Here is a 27,272-nt window from a genome sequence, read left to right as displayed (position 1 = left end):
TCAATGAGCTGTGAGTACAGCAGGATGGCGTCAGGGCTGGGTGTGATGATGAGAGGTGGTCTGGAGAAGAGACGCCGCACTGTAGAAAAAAAACAAAACATCACATTAAGCACAAGAAAATGTAAATTCTTTTGATGAGAGATATAATAAAGGCATGTTTCTTGCTAGTTTTGCCATAAAAGGCATCCCTCCCTCTTATTTGACAAAGTTGGGAGGTTTGCTACAGACACACTGCCAAGTGTTTTGCAAGTGTTTGCGGTGCATTTGCATTTTGAAAAACGCATTCCAATTGACTTGAATGATACTTGCCGCAAAATTACCATGATTTTGTTAGACGGCGTAATCGCCGTCTATTTACATGTACAGCGCTGCGATCGGCAGCAGCGCTGTACTGGGGACAGCCGTGTGACACGGCTGTCCCCCTGGGGACAAGAGAGCGATCGGCTCTCATAGGTAGAAGCCTATGACAGCTGATCGCCAGGATTGGACAGCTGGGGGGTGGGAGGGTTTAAAAAAATAGTAAAAAATAATTAAAAAAATAACTTAAATATTGATAAAAAAAAATAAACACTGGGGGGGCGATCAGACCCCACCAACAGAGAGCTCTGTTAGTGGGGGGAAAAGAGAGGGGGATCACTCGTGTGCTGTGTTGTGTGGCCCTGCAGCTTAGCCTTAAAGCTGCCATGGCCAATTACAGAAAAAACAGCCTGGTCTTTAGGGGGGTTTAGCACTGTGGTCCTCAAGTGGTTAAGTCTAATTACCAATATAGTCAGGGCCGGTTCAAGTAACAATTGGGCCCTAGGGCAAGATTAGCCTGGGGGCCCCCCAACAGACACCCCGACCTAAAAGCGTCATTAGAGACCCTTTCTTGCAGCCAAATCTCCTTCCTGGGCCTCTGAGCTGGCTGCTGACCCTCCCCCATTCATCTCCCAACTTAACAGACTCTGCAGAGTCCCTGGGGAGCAACAGTTAAGATGGGGGAGGGACACCTTGGGGGCCCCTACAGGCTCTGGGGCCCTGGGGCAATTGCCCATTTTTTCCTATGGTAGCTCCGTCCCTGAATATAGTGTGCAAGCGAGTAGAGAGGCTGGCTGGTGTCTTACTATTTTAGCTTAGAATCTGCAGTTCAGGAAATGCTTTTGAATTACAGGTTCAACTATCTTCACACCAAGAGGCTGTTATATCAGTGAGGAAAGTCCTACATTAAAACCAGTTGATAATATTGTACTCTGCTCTAGTAACACAAAAAGTAGTCAATTACTACCAGTTGGTATTGGATGGGGCTAACATAGCAACAAGGGAAGGTCCCAGTCAATACAAGTTAAATCAGGTGTTTCGATAATAGTGAAAGCTTAGTATATACTAAGCTAAGCATGTGCTAACTTGCTAAAAGCGGACCCAAACCAAACATTTTTTTAATTCAAAATATTTAGTTGCACCACTCTGACACATTCAAAGATAAATAAACACTCCTTCAAGCCTATGAGCATTTCAGTGCATGCTTTTCACCCTTCTCTTTTCATAACTAGGATTATACAAGTGGCAGCCATTAGCAATTCCTCCTTTGCCGGACACCACCTACTCCAGCATTTTGCCGGATTCTGTCCTGGCAATATGAAAGGAAGGGAGGGGTTCCTCCAATAAATGTAAAATATTTTATATTTGTCATCATGCAGCTGAAAAAAGGCTTATATTTATTATTATAATTTAGAAAATAGATTTTATTCCTGAAATCTTGTATTTTTTATTTGGGTCCAATTTAAGGCCCCTTTTACACTTGCCTTGCAACTGTGCGTTGAGTTACCGCAGGGCAATGCAACGACATAACAAGGTAATGGGGCATAGCACAATTAACGCGTCATGCCAGAAGTGCCTGATTGTCCGCTGAGCCGCCGCAGAGTCAACAGCGTGTTCGACTTCTGCGGAGATGCAATGGTGGTGGGAGTTATGTAAGTCAATCGGTGACGCAGGGATTTTAAATATGTTGCCGGCGGCAGTACGGCGCGCATGCGCGGAATGACGGAGATACGATGTAAAGACCCGGGAATCCCAGTGACGTACTTCCTGTCCATCAGGGAGTACGTCATGCAGCATATAACCGTCGCACACTCTGCCGCAGGGGTTATATAGATTATTTTTTTGTGTTGCGATGGTGCGGACCATCATACTGCAAACACAATGGCCAGGTGTAAAAACAGCCTTAGGATGCAGTTGCTGTAGCAACTTGGAAAGACCTTGGTTTTAACTACTTTACAAAAAAGGCAGTAACTAAATTTATCAGCTCAGTGGCGTAACTAAGTAGCTTGGGGCCCCAGTGCAAGTTTTACATGGGGACCCAAGCACTGTATTGATATGGAGCCCCAAAACCTATCAAGGACAGCTGCAGTGCCCATGAGGTGTACTCAGAATAAGGAAACCGTTTCTTAATGATTACCACTGTCTTATAGAGATGTTTATTACCAGCATAACACCAATGAAAAGCAAATAAGATGGATGAAGGAAGGCCCCTAGTGGGCCCCTCTAAACCAAGGGCCCCGGTGCGATCTCAACCACTGCATCCCCTATTGTTACGCCACTGAATCAGCCAAAGTTTCTACTCTTCTGAATTGCAGTTGCTATGGGAACATGGAAAGGCCTCTGTATCGTGACAGGAAATTTGGGCGCATGAGGCAAGTGGACAAAAAAGGCGCCGCCATTCACTCCCATAATAAATATAATTTGATGGGCGCCGAAATAGGAAAAAAGGTCGCCCGGAGATTATTAAGGTTTAAAACGGTGCCCGGAGATTATTAACGTTTTTCAAACTGCGCTCATGATGAGTTAAGTTTACAGAATGTGCCTGTAACGAATAACGTTTATAAAAATACTAAACATATCTATCGTATTTAACTAAAACGTTATTTAGAATTTTATCCCTTACTGTTTGTAAAACATTATCATTCACATAATAAAGTGATCAGTAAGTATATTGTAATATATTTTTTTACAGTCACTATTTGTAAAACATTATTATCCACACAATAAAGTGATCACTAAGGGGGGTTTTATGGTTAGGCACCACTAGGGGGGTTTTAGGGTTAGGCACCACCAGGGGGGAATTAGGGTTAGGCACCACCAGGCAGGTCTTAGGGTTAGGCACTAACAGGGGGGTCCTAGGGTTAGGCACCATCAGGCAGGTCTTAGGGTTAGGCACCAACAGGGGGTTCCTAGGGTCAGGCACCACCAGGGGGGTTTAATGGTTAGGCGCCACCAGGGGAGATTTAGAGTTAGGCACCACCAGTGGAGATTTAGGGTTAGGCACCACCTGGGGGGTTTTAGGGTTAGGCACCACCGGGGGGGGGGATTTAGGGTTAGGCACCACCAGGGGGGTCTTAGGGTTAGGCACCACCAGGGGGATTTAGGGTTAGGCACCAGGCGGAGTTCTTAGGGTTAGGCACCACCAGGCGGGGATCACCACCAGGGGGGGGTCTAAGGGTTAGGGATAGGTAGAGGGAGGGCTATAAACAATATTTTCCGATTTTATTGCATGAAGAAACGATAAATGAAGGTTATACACAATATTATACAATTATAATGATTATACATATATTATCGTTTTTTAACAAACGTAATTATAAGTTTTACTTTTAAAACAGGGAAAATTATCATTTTCACAATTTGCGATTTCATACACATTATTAAATGTTTTATTAATTTGTAAAAAATTATTGTAAACAAAATACAACACAATATTTTTATATGTTACCGCTTATCGTTTACACCACGCGCCTTTTTCCCCGACGCCCTTTTTGCATGTATGTCTCAGTATCTATTACTTGACATAAGGGTGCAGTTGCCACAGTAATGGTAAAGTCCCTTGTACACACATTTTACATCAACAGGAGTATGATGCTGTGGCAACATGGAAAGGCAGTGGTGTAGCTAAGGAGTTGTGGACCCCAGTGCAAGTTTTCCATTGCCCCCCCCCCCCCCCCCCAGCACTCTATACGTAACAATTGATACGGCACACCTAAACCTGCCAAGAACAAGCACAGTGTCAGAGGTGCAAGAAGGGGATGGGGAACAGTTTGATTACTGATGATGATTACTACTATTCAGAGCATCTATAGAAGTCATTATTACCATCACAGGACCAATAAAGAGCTAATACTGTGGCTGAAAGTGGACCCCCTGGGGACCCTCTGGCCCAAGGGCCCTGGTGCGGCCGCTACCTCTGCATCTCCTATTGCTACGCCACTGTGGAAAGGCCTAGATTTAAAAAACAAATGAACCCTTGATAGATAGGGGTAGCCATTTATTATATAAACGCTAAATACTACTAATACATTTCCTCCCTTGGAACCCCCCTATGGCTGATAATGTGAACATCTAGTGGAGATATGTGGAAACATAGTGTCATATTGTGTGTACTGCTGATACTTACAGTGTCCAGCCAGAGTCCAGATTCTGCCACAAATGATGAAAAACTGCCAGGCAAGGACTGGTGGCACTAGGCAGAGCCAAACGTAGCAGAGCAGTTGGAAAAACATGTTGTAGAAGTAAAATATAGCAAAATTCAGGGATCAGTTCAGAGAGAACACCAGGTATGCTGCTGCATCAAATGCTGCTAAGCCTGGAGTGACAGTTGAGGTGGCTCATGCAGCAGCTTGAGACTGTAACTGCCACTGCTGGAGGCTGGCTCATGCAGCAGTGTGAGACCATAACTGCCACTGCTAGAGGCTGGCTCATGCAGCATCATGTGACCATAGCTGCCACTGCTGGGGGCGGGCTCATGCAGCATCATGTGACCATAGCTAATGACAACAGATAGCACAGCAGTGATAATGATTAGACTGGTGCTTTTTATCTACTATAATGTGCAGAAAATAGAAGCAGTGAGTACAGTGCTCCTCAGAAGCACCTCTTTCAGGCTTTATATACAAGTCTGTGTAAATAAATGTATTATTTAAAGCCCAGTTTCAGGATTTTTAAATAACATTTTTTTGTATATTCACAGTGTATATTTTCCTGTATGTGAAAACACATTAGCTCTGACAGCACATGTTATTCAATAGGCTGGTTCACATAAAAAAAAAATGTGTATGCATGTCAAAAAAAGCCTTAGTAACCACTACTTTCCATGAGGATGCAGTTACTACAGCAATAGCAAAGGCCCTGGTACCACTACATCAGCAGGGTGTTGCTATAGCTTCTAGCTCAGTGTGCAGAGGCCTAACAATGGCAGGTAACACATTCCCTGGGGAATACAAGCCTGCATGGGGAACAAGTGGTTAGCAGTGGGAGGGGGGCTGTAGGCTGTCCATTTTCTTATTTATTGACAAATATGTTGAAATCTGTCATTTAAGGTTCTATGCATCACTTTTTCATGCCGAACTTTAAAATCTGTTTTCTCAAAAACTACAAAGGGCCTTTTTCCACTACAAAGCTGAATCGCAAAATCGCAAATCTCTAGTGATTTTTAAATTGCTAGGGTTGCTACTTTATCATAGAAATCATGAGAAGTATTTTCCACTATAGTGATTCGGGACCGATTTTCAGAAGAATAATGCAATGCAAATGAAAATCGCAAATCGCAATAACATAACAAAATTAATGAAAAATCGCAATCGCTGGCGTTTGTGCTTTGTGATTGCGATTGCTATTTTTTCTTTGCCATAAATAGTGAATTTGTGTCAGGGGCTTCGCAATTAACGTGGGCAGTCAGCACCACAGACTTCAATGCAAAAATCATGGAACTCTAAATGTAATTCTTGAAGGATACCAGAGCTAAATGAAAAAGTAAAAAAGTCCTCCGTTCCCCTCCATTATTGCGCAAACACCATCCCCCCCACAGCCAGGTCAAGCATTAGTGCGCAGGCGCTGACCCAGCTACATTCTGAGTGTGCGCAGAGCACTCCCGGCTGCGGGTGCATGATTAATGATGCGTGCTTTCTGATTCCTTATGGTAGCCACTACTGATCCAATCTTTTTCATCCAATCTTACCAAATCTATGTAGTATAAGGGTAAATTGAGTGAATATACTGAATGGATACTTCAGGCAGTTACCTTATATTACATAGAAATGGTAAGATTGGATGAAAAAGATTGGATCATTAGTGGCCACCCTAACTCTAATCTCCCCCCACCCTAACAACTAAAACTTACCTCCCCCTACACTTCTCACTAAGCCTATAGCTCTTTGTTGCCCCTCCATGGGTCTGATTCGAATATAATGTATTCCCTATACCTCTATACTGTGAGTCAGACACACTTGTCTATTTTTGTGCACGTTTTTTCTGCAGGGCAAGCTGGGTTGTCTTTTTTTGCTACTCTACAGACTTAACTAATGCAGCCTGATTGGCTGAAGCCTCTTTCCCTCCTGTTTTCTCCTCCCACACCTCTGTTGCCCTCTGATTGGCCAAAATTTCTCATGCTGAAACAATTCTATAGTGAAGGACGGGCAAATCAGGCAGAGGAGACTAAGGGCGGATATTACATCACGACTGGCTTCAAAATAGCCACAGTAAATATGGAAACTGTCTAGAATGGGATTCTCTACATTTCCTTCATAAAATTCACAGGAATCATAACGTGGACAGTGCAATACATATGTTATGTAAGCAGAGCAAGTATTTATCTACATATATATTTAGGTTTTTTTTCCTGAGATAGTATAGCTGACTGCTTCTCTTTAACCCCCCAACACCCCCCCCCCCCCCACACACACACACACCCTCACAACCACTCAAACTACCTAGCTAATGCCTAAACCTTAAACCCCCTCCCCCCCACACACACACACACCACCTGCCTAAACTCACACACACTAGCTACCTAAGTGCCCATTTCTACTGCCCAAGATACAATGCATTTGCGGAAAAAAAAAAAAGCCAAAAAAGCTAATTCTCAGGCACCACCATAGGGGCCTAAAAATATCAGCATTTTGGAGCCTGCGGTGCCCGATATATAGCGGGTGCTGTACCATCACCTGCTATTTACCTGGGGGCCATATTTCCTCTCCGGTGCGCAAATACCGATATATTTCACATTGGCGCCCATTGCGACACCCAATTAGTCCATTTGCCGCATGCACCCTTTTTTTCCTTTTTTACCCTTTACTCATGCGCAGGGAAGAAACACTGACTGTGGGAGGGGTTTTCACCACAATATCAGCCACACAGACACCGTCCCCCCGATGATCTATTCGAGAAAAGGTAAATATTTCTCATGGGAAAGGGGGTATCAGCTACTGATTGGTCCTTGGATAAAGTTCCTCTGTAAAGCCTGTTACACACTTTGGCAGGGAACACACTTGTCTTTCAGTTTTCTGCGCGCGTTTTCCTGCATACTTTTTCTGCACACCAAGTGTGTTTCTATGCAGGAAACCGCGCGTTTTTTCACAGCAGCTGATGTAGTTGATAGAGAAAACTAACAAAATGTGCAGAATCAGGATGCAGAATGTCAGTTTTTTTTCTGCGCGCGAACAACATATTAAGTGTGTGCTAGCCCATTGATTAACATGAGTTCTCCTCAGCCTCCTCAGCGAACTTTTAACTTTTTAATTACTGTTTTTATCCTGTTGGCGCCTCTGTTCAGCCTATATTGAACATGAGTTCTCAGTTTTTCTGTGCAGAAAACGCGCACGAAAACAGACAAGTGTGTTCCCTGCCTTTCAAATTTGATCGGCCAATGACTGGCCACTTTTACCACTGCCATGTAGTATGAGTATTTGCCTACACAATTGGTTTTAGCATTCACAATCTGTTAGCCCTCATACTACATGGAGGTGGTTAAACTGGCCAATCATTGGTGAATAAAATGGTACCTGCTTGTTTATAAGTTAAAGGGCTCTACGAGGTTTGATAGTGGGCATGACGCAGCTTATCTGTATGCTGCTATGGACGTCACCAAGAAAGAATAATTATTACCATCTGGTAAGATACGGCTTCTGTTTTATATGTATATGGCATAAAACATGTAATGGCACCTCAAAGCACCCAGTCATAAACAATGCTGGCATCAGACTGTTCCATTGTCTAATGTCAGGCATATTATCTAGCTAATTCCTTGCAGTGGCCTGAAGGTAAATGAAGATCTTAATTTTAGGTGGCGATAGTGGAGGATTGATGTGCAGAAGCAGCAGCCCCTTCTCTGTGCTGCATTATGTGGGCTGGTGCTGGGAGTTGCTTTTGTTTCACATAATCCATAACAAGCCAGGCACTTCACTGTCACACAGACCTCGCTAAGCGAGAAAACGCCAAGAGATGAGCTGCATTCCAAGCCTTTTTTGTGCATGTGCGCTGAAGGGGACAAATTGAAACTGATAACTTGTGTCATCCTCCCCAAATGCTTACACATTAATCTTTTGGCTGGAAGGATGACGGATGATTGCATTAGTATACAGAAATGCTGCAGGACCAGGCTGCCAGAGGATGCTAAATGAGGACTTTCCTTTTTTTTTTGTCTCTTTAGGAACAAATAAATAAAATGATCCTGACAAGTACTCTAAGGTTTAAGCATTGACGTGACTGCTGCATATACCAAATAAATGCACAGCTGAGTATACTGTGGCTGTGTCTATGTGACTGCTCAGTGCAGAGGAACACTGCAGCAGGCATCCGGAGCCTTATATTCAGCTGTGCCCATTTGTGGAACGGTAAAAAATGATGTTGCCGATACACTGGGGGCACATAGGAAACAAAAAGAGAACAGAACTAGTACAAGGCGTACAAGTCAAGCTGCGCCTTGTTTATTAAAAGATCCGCTATGGAGTTTTTGTGACTACAATCCAGTTAAATCGCATATGAGGGAGATTTATCATACTTGTCAGTTTGCAGACAGTGCAAAACTGGAGCAGTGATCAGCTAATGTACCATCAGTGGGAAGTTTGATCCATAAACTTCTCTCCTGACTGGTCACTGCACTGAAACGAGAAGTGCTCTTCTAAAGGTGCCCATACACTCGTCAGATTGGCAGCAGATAGATAAGAAATGCATCTGATGATCTATTTGAAGCGTTTTTAGAACATTTTTTACCAGGATAGAATTCCAATAGATTTCAGTTTGAAATCTATTGAAATTCGACCTGATGGCATTTTTTTGCCATCAGATTTCCATTAAGGCCAATGCAAACTGATAAGCAATCTCATCAGATCGACCTAAATTTTCCATCCTGCCAGCTCGATGGAAATCCATCGAAATCGATCGAAATCGGCCATCGATCGGTCGATTGGCCAACCGATTTTCAATCGATCGATCGATCGGGATCGATCGGTCGGCCAGCAAATCGGCTGAGTGTATGGGCCCCTTCATTGGTGTAGCTGTTTCTGTCCAAACTACAACAGCAAAAAAAAACAACCAAACAAAAAAAAACCCAGTGGTAAAGCACTTTTCTCCCGTAGCACCCAAAGCACATTACTTTGTCTGAGATCAGTACATAGTGATGTGTTCTATCAGGTAAAAGTTATGTGATCATAAATATCAGACCAAACAGTTGGCTTTTCAGTTTTGATCTAAACGCCTCCAAGGTTGGAGCTGTCTTGATTGGGTGTGGCAAGGTGTTCCAAAGGGGCAGCATAACAGAAGGCTCTGGCTCCAAAGGTTTCTTTTTGTACTCTCTGGGTGGCTAAGTTATTAGATCCTGATGATCTGAGGTTGTGGGAGGTGTAACAAATTTGTATCAAATCCTTCGGGTATCCAGGGCCTTGGTCATGAATTTTAAAGAGGGTTCTAAATTTTATGAGTTGCCAGTGTAATGAGCACAGGGTTGGTGTTATGTGGCAATGGCAGGGGTCAGCTTGTTAACAGACTTGCGGCAGCATTCTTTACTGGCTGCAGGCTGTGTAGTTTATTTGGAAGGCCTGCATAGAGGACACTGCAATAATCCAGTCATGATGTGATGAACTAGGGCTGGATGATCCTCTGAAGGAATGAGGTGCTTAATTTTCCCTTAGCTGTGCACAGTGTTGGAGCTAGTGAGGTTTGAGTTCCCTATCCTTAGTGTTGCTGACTGTGTCTGGAGCTGTTTCGCTGCTAGTCGCTGGCCTCCGAAGACAAGAACCTCAGTTTTGTCAGCATTTATTTTATGCCAGTTGTCATTTATGCACTCCTGAAGCTCAGCTAAGCGTGTGTTTATTTTTGGAATGGGGTCTGTCATGTCTAGTTTGAATGACAAATATAATTGGGTGTCATCAGCATAGCAGTGGTATGTTGCACTGTGATTTTGGATGATTTTTCTGAGTGGCAGCATGTATATGTTGAACAAATATATAATACAAACTTATCAGCTATGTCTATAAAACCATTTCACAAAACTAAAATACACTGCAGTCAGTGGGGACATGACCGTTTTTATTTTAAATGTTAGTAATTTTAAAGTTCAATGTCACTTGAAGTACAGCTGAAAGCTACAAACATTGGGATTTTAAAATAAATCACTAATGGGGTCCCTGGGACCCATTAGTGATACAGTATGATGCCGTGAACAGGGCTCTGTGGCTGAAGTGAAGGCCTAACCCCTGGATACCCCCAGAGAAGCGCTGATTGCTTCATTAGTGCCTGTTATGCAATCAGAGATGGGCTCTAAACCAGCTGGCTCCAGTGAAAACAAAGTTGTTGATTGACTAGAACGTTTGCACGGTGCACCACACTGACTGACCAGTTAGCTTTGGATGATCTGAATCTTGAGTTACCCTTCAGGACCATTCAGAGGTTTTGTTGACCGCAGGGAGCTCACCATTGTTTATAAAGAAGTGCAGACTAAACAGTCAGGCTTAATCTTGCCTTAATCTGATCACAACAACCACTGCATAGAGTTCTGCTGCCATAGTGATGGCAGAGTGAGTGAGCTTCAGTGATGGGTAAGCGGCGCGATGGGATATAGTGGTGGGTCTGTGCAGCGTGTTGTCAATAAGCCTGTTTTTTTTTTTTTTTTTTTTTTTTTTTGTACCAGCAGCCTATGGTTCTTAAGGGGATAGATACCGTTGGGACTGAAGTGGTTAATCACCATTATCCTGGTTGGAACTAGGAAAATGGAAGATCATGGTTCCAATGCTGATCATTATTATAATGCATCAATTAAAGGAGCACCATTGCGAAAAATTGTACAATTTAAAATTCATGCGTATAAAATGATCCAGAATAAAATGCACTATACATTTTTATAGGTACAGTAAAACCTTGGATTGAGAGTAACTTGGTTTAAGAGTGCTTTGCTATACAAGCAAACATTGTTGTGAAATTTTGACTTGATACACAAGTAACGTTTTGATATACAAGCAAAAAAAAGTATAAATGCATCACATCATCACAACTAAGCTCACAACTAGTTCTTCTCCCTTTGGTGCTACAAAATTGTACTTACTCTGAGTGTAGAGACTGTGCAAAATCACATTTCCATGAAATCCTCAAAAGTAACTGTAATTGGATAAATTCTTTGTTAAGGTCACACAAAAAGAAATGTTGGGGTGAGCCAACAGATAGCAATGGTTCTGATAGTTATAGTGAAAGTATGGTTTGCATTTTTTATTTACTACCATTTTACTATAACTGTTTTTGGATTGTGGAACGAATCAACTCGGTTTCCATGAATTCTTATGTGGAAATTTGCTTTGATATAAGAGTGCTTTGGATTACAAGCATGTTTCTGGAACAAATTATGCTTGCAAACCAAGGTCCTCCTGTATTTTCCTATGTCGCTGTCACTTACAGTAGGTGGTTACAATCTGACAGGTCTGACAGGTTTCAAACTGATCCATCTCACGGTTGGGCTTCTCAGGGTTTTCTTTATGCAGGTGTTGTAAAATCATACAGACTTCCGCAATAGTGGTCCTTTAATTACATTGGAAACATATGACTTGCTTTATCTGTGTGAAGTACGACAATTTTGGTCAGCATGTGTTGTCCTGAATTGTACTCGGCGAGTTCCGTTATGGATGGCTAGAAACCTCCTAGCATGAACGTTCACAGCAAATGGTAATGCGATAATATGAAGAGACATGATAACAGGGATAGCCAGAACAATCAATTGGCCGGGGCTCAAGCTCAGGATTTATTACATTGTTCAGCTCCTCCGCTCGCAGCTCCCAGCAATGCTTGAGTGACAGGTGCATAAACCGGCTCCCACAAGGACATCTAACCGTACCTTACTGTGGAAGCTGGACCAGTGACAGCTGCTTTGTTATTCTGTCTCAAGTCTGCAGGAAGTGCTCAGTGACTGGGAAATAAGAACAGTGGGGAATAGTACAGTGTGTCAGTAACAAGCAGTCTGATCTAAACAAGGGTTACATGAGAGTGATCTGGTGATGCTGCCCATATGTATGTCAGTGGCTGCACCATGTGCGCTAAAGCCAGAGGAGTATATGAGCCTTTTGTTAGTGTACCAGAGTTGTACACAGCGCGAAAAATCACACATTTTGTACAGGACGGACATCTGTTTACCAGACATTATCTTGTTATAATTTGTGCTGTAATGTATAATCAGCTAATTTATAACATGCACCAGCTGTGTGTAATTAAAATTTCATTTCAAAGACAGATTACAGGGCAATGATAAATCCTGAGCAAAACAATAAAGTTTCCTTCACACCTAGATTCACTCAACCGAGGCCAATATTTGTTTCCACAATGGATGTATACATAACTGCTAGAATTATGAGTTTGGGGGGCTTCTTAAAGGAAAGAGAATATATTACTGTCTTAAGATTTAGCAGATTTCAGCACTCACTTTGGACAAGAACGTTTCTCAGAAGAAGGGCCCATAAGACATTTAGGGATGTGTGGAAACTTGACAATGCTAATGGGCTTCAATTAGATTTGGTGTAAGGCCGTCATGAACATTGTCACAGCCTGTTTCACTGATGAGACCTCATAAAGTTTAATGTTCGGTTTAGTTCACACATAAAAAGGTCTCCACTCCTGTCCTGTCAGTTTTTGACAGTAGACATCAGTTTTGTATGTGTTTCTATGGGTGTGTTCACACATAAAAGGTGTACATTTCTGGTCAGGTAAAACTGATAGAAAACTGACAAACCAGGACAGGACTGGACCAGAAATGTGCAGATTTATGTGTGAACCAAAAGGTTCCCTTACCACTGTCGCTGTCTGTGTGACACCAACACACTTATTATTAACAGTCAGCATTATGATTAGTGACCTACAGACCATTGTCCCTGACTCACTCTCTGTCTGTCTCTCTCTCTCTCTGATGATGGTTGCATCAGGGTTAAGGTTCTCTGACTGCTGGCAATGGCTGCCTCTCTCATGGTAATACACTCTTACAGAGTTAGCAATATTAATTTTAAAGAAGGAAGATGGTTATGTCCACCTTAGTAGATATAACAGTACAAATACATGGACACAAACATTGAGGATCTGCCCGACGTGATTATAACAGGATGATTACAGGATAATTAGCTCCAGTGACCCGAAAATCACCTCATCCTTTTACATTATACTATTGCCACCAGCCAGTGAGATACTGAAGGTATAAAGGGGACTTAAGATTACATCAAACAAGTAAGAACCCCAATTTGATCAATGTGATCATGTAATCATACACGCATAAACAGGTACACTTCTTACAGCCTGCAGTTTTAGGGAGAAGGTAGGTGTGAATGTTCCTACCTCAGTTGGCATTATGAATGATTTACTCATCTCTATACACTTGGATATCTCAGCCCACTGACATAGCTGTTCTTATGGAAACTAAATGTATCTCATTTTAATAATTGCGTGTCCACTCAGAGAGAGCTACTGTACACGTTAGTGGAAGTGGTTTGACTCGCGTGTTTCGTTTTCTGCCTCTCCATCTAACTAGCCTAAATAGGAGTGTAACTACAAATTAAGGGCCCCCAACAAAATGTTGGTTGCCATCCCTTCCCCAATCTTCACATCCCTTATTCCTCTCTCTATCTGACCCCGCAGCTTAGAGGCTAACTATAACATGTGTGGCTGTCCTGATCCCTTCCCCCCATAATAACTGTGGCCACACAACACCTGAGCTGAAGGATGGACCCTTGTATTGGAGTGAGTAAGTAGCTGGGACCTCCACAGGCATACGTTATAAAAGGGCTCCTAGAAATTGTGCCTTAAAATCACTGTTTCAATGGGTGCCTATGGCGGCACTTAGACATTCGCTGATAATGTGCACCCAAAATTCCTTCCCCCACAGCTCCGCTTATAGATACCCTTCTGCTAAACTACTGAAGAGAGATTTCAAAGCTAATATACATGTTTTCTTCTAAACAGTGTTCTGCTACTCAAAGCAAGATAACGTTATAATTGAATATTTCTTCATATAATCGTTATGGAACACATCTGTGTTTCCTCTTCTGGAAACAGAAATCTAGTTAAATAAAGAGTATGCAAATAAACAGAGCCGTCTACTGTGATGGGAACAATTGGTCTGTCGGAGAACATTCCTGTTATAAGTGTAAATACAATATGCAACCATGTTAGAAGGATAGTGTATGAATTTAGGCAGCTCGAGTTGTCTTGTTTAACACCTGTGCTTATATTTGTGCCTTGGATGTCCTCATTAGAAATTCTACAGGGTGGTTTCTGTATGTGTTTTGGTTTTACTGTCATAAATGCTTTTGTGTTTAGTCCAGTTACAGATAAGGATGGGTAAGCCCCATACATACGTTAGATTAAAGTCAGCTAAGCTAATACCAGTGTGTGTTCAGCAGCCTTGACCAGCGATTCGCCAGGTTGATCAACTCAGCTGAGTGACAGCTATCCTTGTGCTCGCCCCGCCCACTGCATGAAGGCATGTTAGTGCCCCTCAGTCTGCCCTCTGCTTCTCCAAATTAAAACACTACAACCCCAGCCCAGCGATATCGCCCGAGGGGTCACGTCCTGATCCCTGTCGTGCGACATCAGTCAATTATGTGTACAGGCCTGTAGGGTGGCTGCCAGAATATGATGCTGATACCACGAGCAGAGGAGGATGTAGTAATCATGTCCTGCCCATCCTGTCACATATCCAACTAGTGTGCGTTATACTTCCTGCAAGCCAGACATAAGGAGCTTTCCCATTCCCTAACTACTCAAATTATACTTCATTTTCCAGAATAATCATCCATCGTGTTGTGCTGATTGTGTCTATTATCATGCTAATCCAATCCTTTCAATGTATTAAACTAATGACAAACAGTGTTTAATGCCTGATCAGAGATCAAAGTAAATTTACAGTTTGCAGTTTATTCATTGAGATTTAGAATTCATTCACTTGTGATTTCTGAGGACTTTGGCTGCAGTCCATAAGCAGTTTCATCATCCTATAGCTAAGGTACCCCCTTTACGCTACAGACATGGTGACAAGTGACACCAAGCATGTCTGTCTGCTGGAGGAAAATGGACATCCACCTCCCTTAGAGGAATAAAAACTTTTCTTGTACAATATTTGGCATCTGTTTGAATTATTCTTGTTTCAGAGTAATACTTATTCATTTCACATACCTGCATATGAGCACAGATGCAGGTAGAGCAAACCTTCGCGATCGGCGTGTACACGCAGCTAGCAAAGTGCCACTAGGCCACTAGGGCCTGAGAAATCCTCCGCGGCGGCATACCCCGAGCTCAGCTCGGGATTATCGCCCAGGAGGTTAAACAAGAAAAGCTCAGATACTTACCTTGGGAGAGGGAAGCCTCTGGATGCCTCAATGAATGCAGAAAGTATCTTAATGCTTGTCTGTGGAATGAATGCAGAGGCCATCTATCGTCTACAATGCAATATGCAGAGCTGCCTCCAGAGGTGCAGCCACCAAAGTGCATTATTTCCCCCTTTACTAGTCCCTTGCCAAGTATAGCAGCCCCCTCCATGTTCAACAGTAGCGCCAATTTTATATGCAATGGCCTCTGTCATTTGCCTTCCTCTAAATAACCTCCTGAGCGTTCTGGACGAGCTGAGCTTGTCCAGAGATGCCGGAGGGTGCCGCTCAGGCCCTGCTGGGCCGATTTCAATGAAATAAAAATGAGCACACGCAGCCTGCACTTTGCCAGGCGCGTGTGCTACCTGATCGCCGCCGCAGCGCGGCGATCCGCCGCGTGCAGCGGCGAAAGAGGGTCCCCCCAGCCGCCCGAGCCCAGCGCAGCCGGACCAAACAGTTCCGGCCAGCGCTAAGGGCTGGATCGGAGGCGGCTGACGTCAGGACGTCGGCTGACGTCCATGACGTCACTCCGCTCGTCGCCATGGCGGCGAGGAAAGCAAAACAAGAAGGGCCGCTCATCGCGGCCCTTCTTGTTACTTCTGATCGCCGGAGGCGATCAGAAGTGCGGATTAGGAGCGCCCTCTAGTGGGATTTCATGCAGCCAACTTTAAGTTGGCTGCATGAAATGTTTTTTTTTTAATTAAAAAAAAAACGTCCGATCGCCAGCCTGGCGATCTTAATAGAACGCCAGGCAGGTTAATTAACTGAATAATTCTGAACACCTGTGCCCCATTGGAGTATGTGCACGGTATAGAAGACAGTTATTTTCAGATCGTGGCCTCAATTCACCAAGCTTACCTCCTGTCTTTAATAATGTTTCTAGAGCTATTACCATGGTGATGAGGCATGTCGTATTCAGGAAACATTTTACCTCAGGCAAACCTAAAGTTAACTCTTCTGTCTTTAAGTTAACTCTTCAACCCTTAAAATAACTCCAGAATTCCAAAGTTAAAGAACAGGGTGTTCATTAACTTTGTGTGAAAATAACTACAAAGGAGGTAACTTAAGGGATGAAGAGATAAGATAACTCTCACTCTGTGGAGGTAAGTTTTCTCTTGCCTTATTATCTCCAGCATGATCTTAGTGAATTGAGGCCACTGTAAACATACAGGGTATAGTTTTTAGCTATAAGAATGCATAGCTCCCAACTGTCCCTTTTTCAGAGGGACAATCCCTCTTTTGGAAACTAAATCCCTCTGTCACTCTTTCTTCCTCATTTGTCCCTCTTTCAGGACTCATGTACAGATCTTTGTAAACAGATCTTTTTCTACAGAAAATGTGTTTAACCTCCTGAGCGTTACGCCGCTCAGGAGGTTTTGTTATTTTTTGCCCAATTTTATAATAAATGTTCCTAATGGTTGTAAATCCTCTAGCTAGCATTGGGCTAGCTAGAAAAAGTCTCTGGCACCCCCCGATCCCCACCGCTCCCATGTTTATACGTTACCCAGCCTGGATCTAGCAATCAACGCAGCCTCCCCGCACAGCTCTGGTCTTCACTATGGGGAGGATTGCAGATGACGTTGCCGACATTATGCGTAAACCCGATCCTCCCTATAGAGAGACCGGAGCTGTGCCGGGAGGCTGCGCGATCGCTGGATCCAGGGGGGGTAACGTATAAACAGGGGGATTGGCGGGGAGCGGAGGGTGCTGGAGACTCTTACTAGCTAGCCTAGTGCTAGCTAGAGGATTTACAACCTAAGGCAGGTTAATATACTCTAAGGCAGGCTTTCTCAACCTGGAACCCCAGGGTTCCTTGGGTACACTGCAGCATATCCTTGGCATTTTTTCCCATGGTGGGGGTTGGGGAAAGTATGATAGAGAGCGGACTATAATATGTGGTACTGTAAAAAGAAGCATTCAATTCTGAATAATAATGAGCACATTAATAAAAAGCACTAGAATAAGGAGACATTATAATGAAGGGCACTGTAATAGGGGGTAGTGACAAACAACCACACTAGCTTTTAATGATCATGCCACCTGCAAAATAAATTCAGGGGTTCCTTGAGATCCGTTTTTGGATCACCCACAATTGCTGGCGATTCCACAAAACACTTTGCCATTGTATTTGTAATTGTGAGGAACCCACTGGTACGATTAGGGTTAATTGCAAGCGCAGGACATGCAGCATTTTGAGTGCTCAATGCTATTTATAGAAGGGCTGCAAAATCGATTTGAAAAGCGATTTTGAAGTGATTTGGGGGGCGGAGCAATTTGAATTTTAAATAAAGTTAATTATACTTACAAGGTGTCTCAATGTCTGGCTTCCATCCGTAACGCCTCCGCCCTAGCAGAAGAGGTCACAGGCACTTCTCTGATTGGTCCTAGAAAAGCACCTATGACCTCTTCCTTTAGGGGCGGGGCTACAGACAGAAGCCGGACATCGTGACACCCGGTAAGTATAATGACGTTTATTTAGTTAAAAAAATGCTAATTAGAAGTGCTGTATAGTTTACTGTACAGCATCTCCAAATCAGAGCCAAAACGAGATCGCACTCCGACTGGGAATCGCTGCACACAGCGCTGGCGCAATTAAAAAGCGCTGCAGCAATTCCTAGTTGATTCCAGCCCTAAATGTTATTTCTATAGCTTAAATTGGAATATTTCTTATTTTTAAATGTTAAAATGAAGGAGAACTAATGATGATAGAGAGAACCAGTGTTGTCTGAATTTGAATCCAGTCACCCCCTCCCCAACCTTCCTTCCCTCCCCAACCTTCCTTCCCTTGGATAGGAGTCCATGCTTCACTGCAGTAAGCTTGGTTTAGTTCAAAGCTGAAGACATTGCTTAGTTACATAATACCTGCAAGGGGCTCAGGGTTTAGCATGAACCTGTATTCATTGAATTAAAGCACTAGGGTACTACTAACTACATCATAAACATTACTGAACCATAACAAAACTGCCGTCTTTATGTTTACATCAATGGCTCACATTAAAATAAATGCTCTCTGCCTTGTTTGTACTGCAGAACTCTAATGTTTGTAGCCACTTTAATTAGTGATGCTCAATCATTTTCAAGGCAGGCATTGCTTGACAACATTAATATGAAAGTAAGGAGCCGATCTTCATTTATGAAAAGAATTTGTCAGCAGAATGAATCAATGAGCTACATACCTTATGGGAGAAGTTTGCCATTGACTGAAGCATAAGTTGTCTTTTCAATTATAAGGACATTGCACTTATCCCTCCGGATTTCTGTAGTTTTGTGAAACAGAGCGCAGAAGATAGAGCTTGAACTGTTTGTTATCCGTGTTTCGGACATTTTTTTTGCTGGGCTGGTAGGAGTCTCAAGGAAGGCCACTCTCAACTCCCTAAATGTCATAGAATTTACCAACTGGTATTATTATTATTTAGTATTTATATAGAACCAACATCATCCGCAGTGCTTTACAGAGTATATTGTCCTTGTCACTAACTGTTCCTAGGAGTCATATGTCTATAGGCCCATACACACGTCGGATTTTCCCGAACGACGGGTCGTTTGAACGTCCCGTCGTTCAGTCGTCCGCACGCCAAATCGGGCGTGTGTAGAGTCCGTAGTTCGGGTGATAAGACTGATTTTGAAGACCAGTCTTATCACCCGAACGACGGACTGTACACACGCCCGATTTGGCGTGCGGACGACTGAACGACGGGACGTTCAAACGACCCGTCGTTCGGGAAAATCCGACGTGTGTAGGGGCCTTATGTATGTAGTGAGTGTAGCCTAGGGCAATTTTTGGGGAAGTCAATTAACTTATCTGTATGTTTTTGGGATTGAGGAGAAAACCAGAGAGACCAGAGGAAACCCGTGCTGAGAACATACAAACCCTATGCAGATAGTGCCCTGGCTGAGATTCAAACCGGGGACCCAGTGCTACAAGGCGAGAGTGCTATCCACTATGCCACTGTGCTGTCCAACTTAGCTTCTCCCATGAACCTGTTGGGAGGCATCTGTCTCCTGAAGTCCCATATGAGCATAGCCACAGACGATACATGATGCTGTTTCCTCCTGCTGGGTAACCATGACATGTGAAACGCTATTGCATGAGATTACAAACCCTACCATTTGGCTGCATGAAACTGAAGCTGGAAACAGCAAGTTCAGCCGTCCATGTGAAAGAGCCCTAACTTAAATGTGTTGCCTGATGGGAGGCTTATTTTTACGGCAGCCAAACAGTTACTTTGTGTAAGCAGGAATTGATGACCTACAGTATTTCCTGGTCCAGCATAAGTATTTATTGGCACAGCTTGTTTTTATCAGTGTATAAGATCCTTGATGGGTTAAAATACATACATAATAGTAAATCACTTTTAAAATGGCTTTCACCAGGTCAGGAGCCCCTTCACCAGTGACTTCCTGTATCACAGACCTTCAGAGCTGCAATCTGCTATGGTCTCAAAAATATCTGTCTGTGCTTCGCCCTTTGGCATTCTGAACAAAATTATGATGCTGTTCCAAACTTACACAGTCTTCATTACAGTATCTCCTTCATCTGAGCAATTTGCTCATTTTACACAGAAAACATGAGCATTTCAATCACTTTCCTGTCAGATTATAAATCTAGATATTTGCCTACAGCTGGGCCTAAAGTTTGTGAACAGATTCTCAGTAATATGAATGAAAATGAAAACAAGTACGGTAAATAATAAAGTGATTTTGAGGATAGTAAGTGCTGTGAGCGGGTGAAAATGACAACTTGTTGCGTTAGGCCTGTGACAGGTTTTTGTGAAAGGAACATGATTGCTGACAAATGTTTTATTTTACATGGTTGCAATCTGGGAAACAAGTGCTTTGCAAACAGGCCACACTAGCATGCTACAAATTTGAGTAGTCAGTAAATTAACTGACTATTGCAAAGAAAATAAATACATTACTGCTACCAAGATTTCCTTTCCATCAAAGTGAATGAAAATACATTTCCGCTCAATTAATATGCAGTTGTAAATTGTCACAATAGAAAACATCAAACAGTTGGTATTTTGTAACAACACTGCCCTCTAGTGTGTGAGAGGATAACTACTGATCTTCATAGCAACAAATTAATAGTTCATTCCTTATGCGGCCCAATGGGTGCAAGTCAGCAAATAAATGGGCCAAGAATACAATTGATTTTTCAAGGGAAAGTAATAAATACTGGCAGACTGCAGAGGCCAGAATGTTGCACTGCACTTACCGAGTCTAGTTTTACAGTTTGCCACGGAATGGATTCAGCATGAAATATCCCAGACACCAGGATATAGGAGTCTTAATAATATTTTATGGTTTCAGATGTACAAAAAACTGGGAGATAAATATTCACCTTTATAAATAAAAAAATCACATTTAATAAAGTATATCTATGTTGACAGCTTTATCGGCTACATTCGGCAGTACAATGTGCAGTGTGATTGTGTGTTTCAAAGCAGACCTGTCATCTAAAGGAAGAAGGAGGAAGCAGTTGGGATGTATGGTGCTAAACCCTCACTTTCATATTGAAAGCATGTAATTCCATTTCCATACATTTAACCCTTTAGCAGCTAATTTAGTTAGAGGCTTGTAAGTGCTCCCGGCCAATTTATTTTAACACATTTCTTTATTTCTTATTTGTTACATTTCCTTGCTTCTTATGGGTACTGCTGTAATGTGTGTTTTTGGCCACTTGTCACTAGGTGGCAGCGTGAGACAATAACAGAGAACTTCTGCTTTCAGTTTCTACATCCTCTGCTAGCAGAGAGACATCAAAGCATTCCAAGAATTTAGAGCACTCGTTCTGGCAGCTGAGGTCAAAAGCAGTGCACTTATCTCAAACAAGACAATTCCTTTGAAGCTACTAATGGGTTAAATAGTGATAGTCATGTCTAGGAGAACTCGTGGAGAAGCATGTGATTTGTTTGATCAGCTGATAGATTTGCAATGCTCTGATTTGCTGTGATCACATCCTGCTTTACCACATGGTCATGACTAGCAAATCAGAGACTTACATATCTATCACCTGACCAAACTAATCACATGCTTCTCCACTAGTTCTTCTAGACATGACCATCACTACAAATACAAGCCATTTATGTGTTCATTTCTTTACCCTGTAAAATAATCTGTAATATTGTAAACACTCATGTATATAAAATCAGATGTGATCCATTAAGAAAGAAAAATGTTTTAAATAAAATTAAAAATAAAACTATTTGGCTATATTGTTTATAGTCATATGGGTGAAAAGCAAGTGTGGCCAACTTCCCCCCTCCCCCTCCGCCCTAAAGAAAAAACATGCTTCCCGCTCACCTATCTGATTCTAGGTAAACATCAAAGTGACAGCGCTCCAGGCTGCAAACTGAAATGAAAGCCAACAGAGGCAATGCAGAGCAACACATGCTGGTTTGAACATGGCTGTGGTGGACAATAAAGACTTGATTGGCCAAGGATCTTGAGCTAAACCAGGTTGTGTACACCGGCCATAACGTCTGGTAAAGATCCATCTGGATCTTGATGCTGGATCTTTAGTGATTCCTGCCACCTGAGCACCATCCAATCACATTGTCCTCTCCTCTCTCCCATCTGGGAGAATCTCCTCCATTGCACACCTCTTGTTCACCCTCCACCCCGGGCAATATAACCTGATATAGTGTACTTAATTAAAGTGTGATTCATCATTTACCCCCTTATAACAATCTCTTTTTAGTTCTTAAAGAGAACCCGATGTGGGATTTAATTATGTTACTGGGGCACAGAGGCTGGTTGTGCACACTAAGACCAGCCTCCGTTGCCCCATGGTGTGCCTCCAGGACCCCCCTGCGCGCCGCTACCCGCCCGTGTCCCTTCCCTCCCGCTGATAGGAGGGAAGTGACGTGGGCGGGTAGCGCCGATGCGGAGGAGCGGCGCTGACTGACAGCGCATAGGTAAACATTGTGCTGGCAACGCGCTGCGTGTCGCCAGCACTGCGGGGGGTATATCGGCGCGCAGGGGGACATGGAGGCACACCATGGGGCAACGGAGGCTGGTCTTAGTGTGCACAACCAGCCTCTGTGCCCCAGTAACATAATTAAATCCCACCTCGGGTTCTCTTCTCGCTTTGTTTTTAATTGTTTTCATGGTTTTTGGCACTAAGTAAGATATTGAATACATTTGCAAGACGCTGTGCAACGGTTGATTATTAGCTCCAATATGGATGTCTTTTTCTTTGGTTTGGATTCCCACATAGGAACAAACATGTTACTAGCCTGGAGGCTGATGACGCATCTGTACAGCGTCTGCAGTGCTCTGGAGCCCAAGGGATTCCTGCCGGGCAACAGAGATATCCTGGAGATCACCTGGTGTATACAGGGCTTTAGGTGGGTGGGGCCAAATCACTGTAGAGCATGGTCAACCCTAAAATTCCACCCACATGATATGACAGTAAGCCAGCTTCAGCTGTATGGTGATGTGAAAGCTGTAGAGTGTGGCTACAATCCTTCTGTACCAGGAAGTGCAGGATATTAAAGGACCCTTTTAGCTTTCTACACTAAAACTGTCATTGTGAGGTAGGTAAGGCTGTGCACAATATGGCTTACCTTCAGCATACCATGTCTCGTTGGATGCAGGAGCGCATTAAGGAACAAAACATTGACCTTGGACTTGGGCTCTGGAATTTCATCTAAGGAAGTTGTATGACTGAATTTTCATTATATGGAATTACCAGTACATGCTTTACAGCAGTGGAATGTATAGATAGGTTTAGCTCAGTGTGCTCTATGTGCTTTCTCCTTCCTGTGCTTTGTGCTATATTTATTATACATAATGGACTGATGTAGCAGAGTAAATTGTTACTGTACCGGCATGTGGCAGATTATTAACCTTAAGGCGTGCATTGCTGTTTCTTCATTGCTGTGCTGCTGAGACCTCTCACCTACATTTCATGTCTGCATATATAAATTGCTTTCATATCACAATATTTCTTATTAGCATTCTTTGCTGAGAAATGTTATGGTTCTGTGGTAAGATAAAAAACAATTCCCAGAGGAGAGCTTTCCATCAGACAATTTGCCTAGGTAAAACAATTCAAGGTCTGCCTCAGAGGTACTGTCCCGGCATAATGTCATCTGTAGCATGTATTGTATGCATGGCCTGGGGAGCATACATGACATATCACCAGGCAGAGTAAACAATATGGCTGCCTCCATCATAGAAGGGTCACAGATATAATTAGTTTATTATAGTGTTTGTAGGCCACATTGAAGGTTGTTTTAGGGACAGATATGTTTCCATTAGCCATTGTGAGTGATTTGTAATTTTTCCCAATACATTACAGGTACACTTCAACCAGTAGCAAGCTGATCTCAGTTCTGTTTACCACAGAATGTATACTAGTTTATTTATTTATTGTATTTATAAAGCAGCAACATATTACGCAGCGCTGAGTTCCACTGACATCTACAGATATTGGGTAATAGTGTATACTGACAGCCTGCAGTAAGACATATGATGTACTATTAGCTGTACATGTATTCAACAGCGGTTTACAGAAACATTGAGAATCACTCCCTGTTCCTCAGAGGGACACACAATCTAATGTCCCCACTGTATATAGCAGGATAAATCTCAAAAGGCGTGCAAGAAAAAAGGGCGCCAGGGAAAAAGGGCCCAGCTGGATAACGATTTGGCGCCAGTGGATAACGAAATCTTAATAACAAAAAACATTGTCGTCAAACTTGGTTAACGATAAATACCATTTTAAAAACAGACAGGAGATAATAAACAAAAAGATATTAACTACCCTGCCCCCCCCCCCCCACCTGTGTTGTGTAAAACTAACCGCCACCCGGGTGGTGCCTAACCCTAAGCCCTCCCCTTGATGGTGCTCAACCCTAACCACTACCTCTGCAGAAACACCCTTTTACACATAGAAACAAAAAAAATCTTTGATAACGTAAAGTCTGTATATACAAACAAAATATGACAAAAACTATAACGTTGCAGGCTTCTAAAATGATAACATATTTCAAAAGCTGTAATTTTCTAATGTTGTTGACAATATTTATTGGACGCCCTTTTTTCTGCTTTTTTTTTTTGCAGTATTAACTATAATTGCATTAGAGTCTAGCTGCCGGAGCCCTTTTTTCCTGCTACCCTCAAAAGTGGTTATTATTTGCCTTATGTGTGACTTACAGCTTTGTGTTGAATAGTTTCCTTTGAATGTGTTGAAGATATTATATTTCACTATTGAACTCTTATTTGACCTTGTTCCTAGAAATTGTCAGGGCAATGTCCTATGTGATTAATCAAGGCATGGCAATGTACTGGGGAACATCTCGCTGGAGTGCAATGGAAATTATGGTACAGTATACACTAAATACTTTATTCTCCAACTATGCCAATGCGTGTTTTCAAAATTATGTTGTTAAAGCAGTACACATCTTATATATTTAGAGAAGGAATCATGGAAAACGGAAGAAAAGAATGGGAAAGGAAAGGGGGAGGGGTTGAGAGAATGAGAAAGAAGAAGGGGGGGTTGAGAGAATGAGAAAGTAAGCGTGAGCAGCAACACACTGGGAAGACTGTTCATCAGCATTCTGAATAAGAGAATCCTCAACTTTCTCACTACATTATGTTCTCAGTATGTACAAACCAGAATTCTTACCAAAGCATCTATACCACCAGTAACATCCACACCCTGCACAGCTTTATCTAGCACCACATCCACAGCACTAGCAACTGTGTTGACTTCAGCTGCCGGTCAGCTTGAGAAGATGGAGAATACCGATGGGCTGGGGGCCAGAGGAGCAGCACCACATTGGTAAGTAATGGTGAGCCCCCCCTCCCCCCCCCCCCAATCCTCACACCCCCAGCCTCACTCTCAATTATAAACCTCTCTTATGAGGAGGTTCATTTTTAAATCACTACTCAGGTAGCTTCATGGCGAAGTCAACCAACTCAGTCTGGAGACCCTTGAAAACTGGCACAACATAGGTTTTTTTCCATGAATCTAATGAAAACCAAAATCATTAAATCCCAGAGACCCTTCTTCACTCTGAACCACTTTATACTTAACACATATACCAAACTAACCAATTGGGAAGCTTCAGATGAAGAGAGGAAACTCAACATTCTACTGGAAGAAGAGAAACCGACAGTGACAATAACAGCACATTACATTACAGCGTGCCTCAAGAGAGGAAACCTGGCAGTGTCTACAGACTACTTATCCATCACGTCTCGGTCTTTCCTTTACATTACAGAACCCCTTTCATATCTCCTCCATGTCCCCTTTGCTTTGGCTCTGACAGCATGCATCTAAGTTCTAATCATAAAGCTCTTTTTTTTTAAATGAATCATATTCAATGGCAAGACAGTTTAATGAAAGAGAGAGAGAGAAGAGTGAATGAGAGACATGAGAGGAAGTATGAGAAGCAGAGTAGGACATGGGGCCTGATTCACAAAGCTTTTCTGTTATCTCACCTTATTTATTAACTCACAATTTATCTCTCCTTAAATGACTTCACTCATGATTTATTTATCCTTATCTAACTTAAGTCATGGTTTAGCTCTCCTTATCTAACTTAACCACCTGAGCGGTCTGGACGAGCTCAGCTCGTCCAACACCGCCGGAGGTCGCCGCTCAGGCCCTGCTGGGCCGATTTTTATCAAATAAAGTGCAGCACACGCAGCCGGCACTTTGCCAGCCGCGTGTGCTGCCTGATCGCCGCCGCTCTGCGGCGATTCGCCGCGAGCAGCGGCGAAAGAGGGCCCCCCTAGCCGCCTGAGCCCTGCGCAGCCGGAACAAAAAGTTCCGGCCAGCGCTAAGGGCTGGATCGGAGGCGGCTGACGTCGATGACGTCACTCCGCTCGTCGCTATGGCGACGATATAAGCAAAACAAGGAAGGCCGCTCATTGCGGCCTTCCTTGTTTATTATGGGCGCCGGAGGCGATCGGAAGATCGCCTCCGGAGCGCCCTCTAGTGGGCTTTCATGCAGCCAACTTTCAGTTGGCTGCATGAAATATTTTTTTTTTTATTTAAAAAAAACCCTCCCGCAGCCACCCTGGCGATTTAATCAGAATGCCAGGGTGGTTAACTCATGATTTACCTCTCCTTATCTAACTTAACTCATGGTTTAGCTCTCTTTATCTAACTTAACTCACGGTTTAGGCTTCTTATCTAACTTAACTCATGACTTACCTCTCCTTATCTAACGTAACTCAAGGTTTATCTCTCCTTATCTAACTTAACTCATGGTTTACCTCTCCTTATCTAACGTAACTCATGGTTTACCTCTCCTTATCTAACTTAACTCATGGTTTACCTCTCCTTATCTAACTTAACTCATGGTTAGCTCTCCTTATTTGAGGTAACTCATGGTTTAGCTCTCCTTATCTATATATTTTGTGAATTATCTCTCCTTATTTGTTTATATCATGCATTAGTACTCCTTACAGTTAAGGTGAAAAATAAGTAACCTTTGTGAATCAACTCCACAGAGAGAGATGCTGTTTTTAATGTGTTGGTAGTTATTTTATTTCTTGCTTTCAGTAAGCAATGGAGAGAGAGAGAAGGAATGAGGGAAAGAAAGAGAATGGATTAGAAAGAGAATAAGAAGTAGGGAGGAGGACATAGAGAGACATGGGTGGCTTGGGTATGCTGTGATTATC

At 42.9% G+C, this 27,272-nt stretch overlaps 1 protein-coding gene across 4 annotated transcripts in view; it reads left to right on the top strand.

Annotated features, from left to right (window-relative positions):
- The window catches only part of KCNAB1 (potassium voltage-gated channel subfamily A regulatory beta subunit 1), a 555,572-nt gene that overhangs the window by 502,186 nt on the left and 26,114 nt on the right, over window positions 1-27,272 (top strand). For all 4 annotated transcript variants that reach the window (XM_068280851.1, XM_068280852.1, XM_068280853.1 and 1 more), the window contains exon 9: window positions 24,877-24,962. In XM_068280851.1, the coding sequence (XP_068136952.1) occupies window positions 24,877-24,962 (86 nt within the window). The remainder of the gene's footprint in view (window positions 1-24,876; window positions 24,963-27,272) is intronic.

This window comes from Hyperolius riggenbachi, chromosome 4, assembly GCF_040937935.1.
Source record: "Hyperolius riggenbachi isolate aHypRig1 chromosome 4, aHypRig1.pri, whole genome shotgun sequence".
NCBI lineage: Eukaryota > Metazoa > Chordata > Amphibia > Anura > Hyperoliidae > Hyperolius > Hyperolius riggenbachi.
This window is presented reverse-complemented; position numbering and strand designations above follow the sequence as displayed.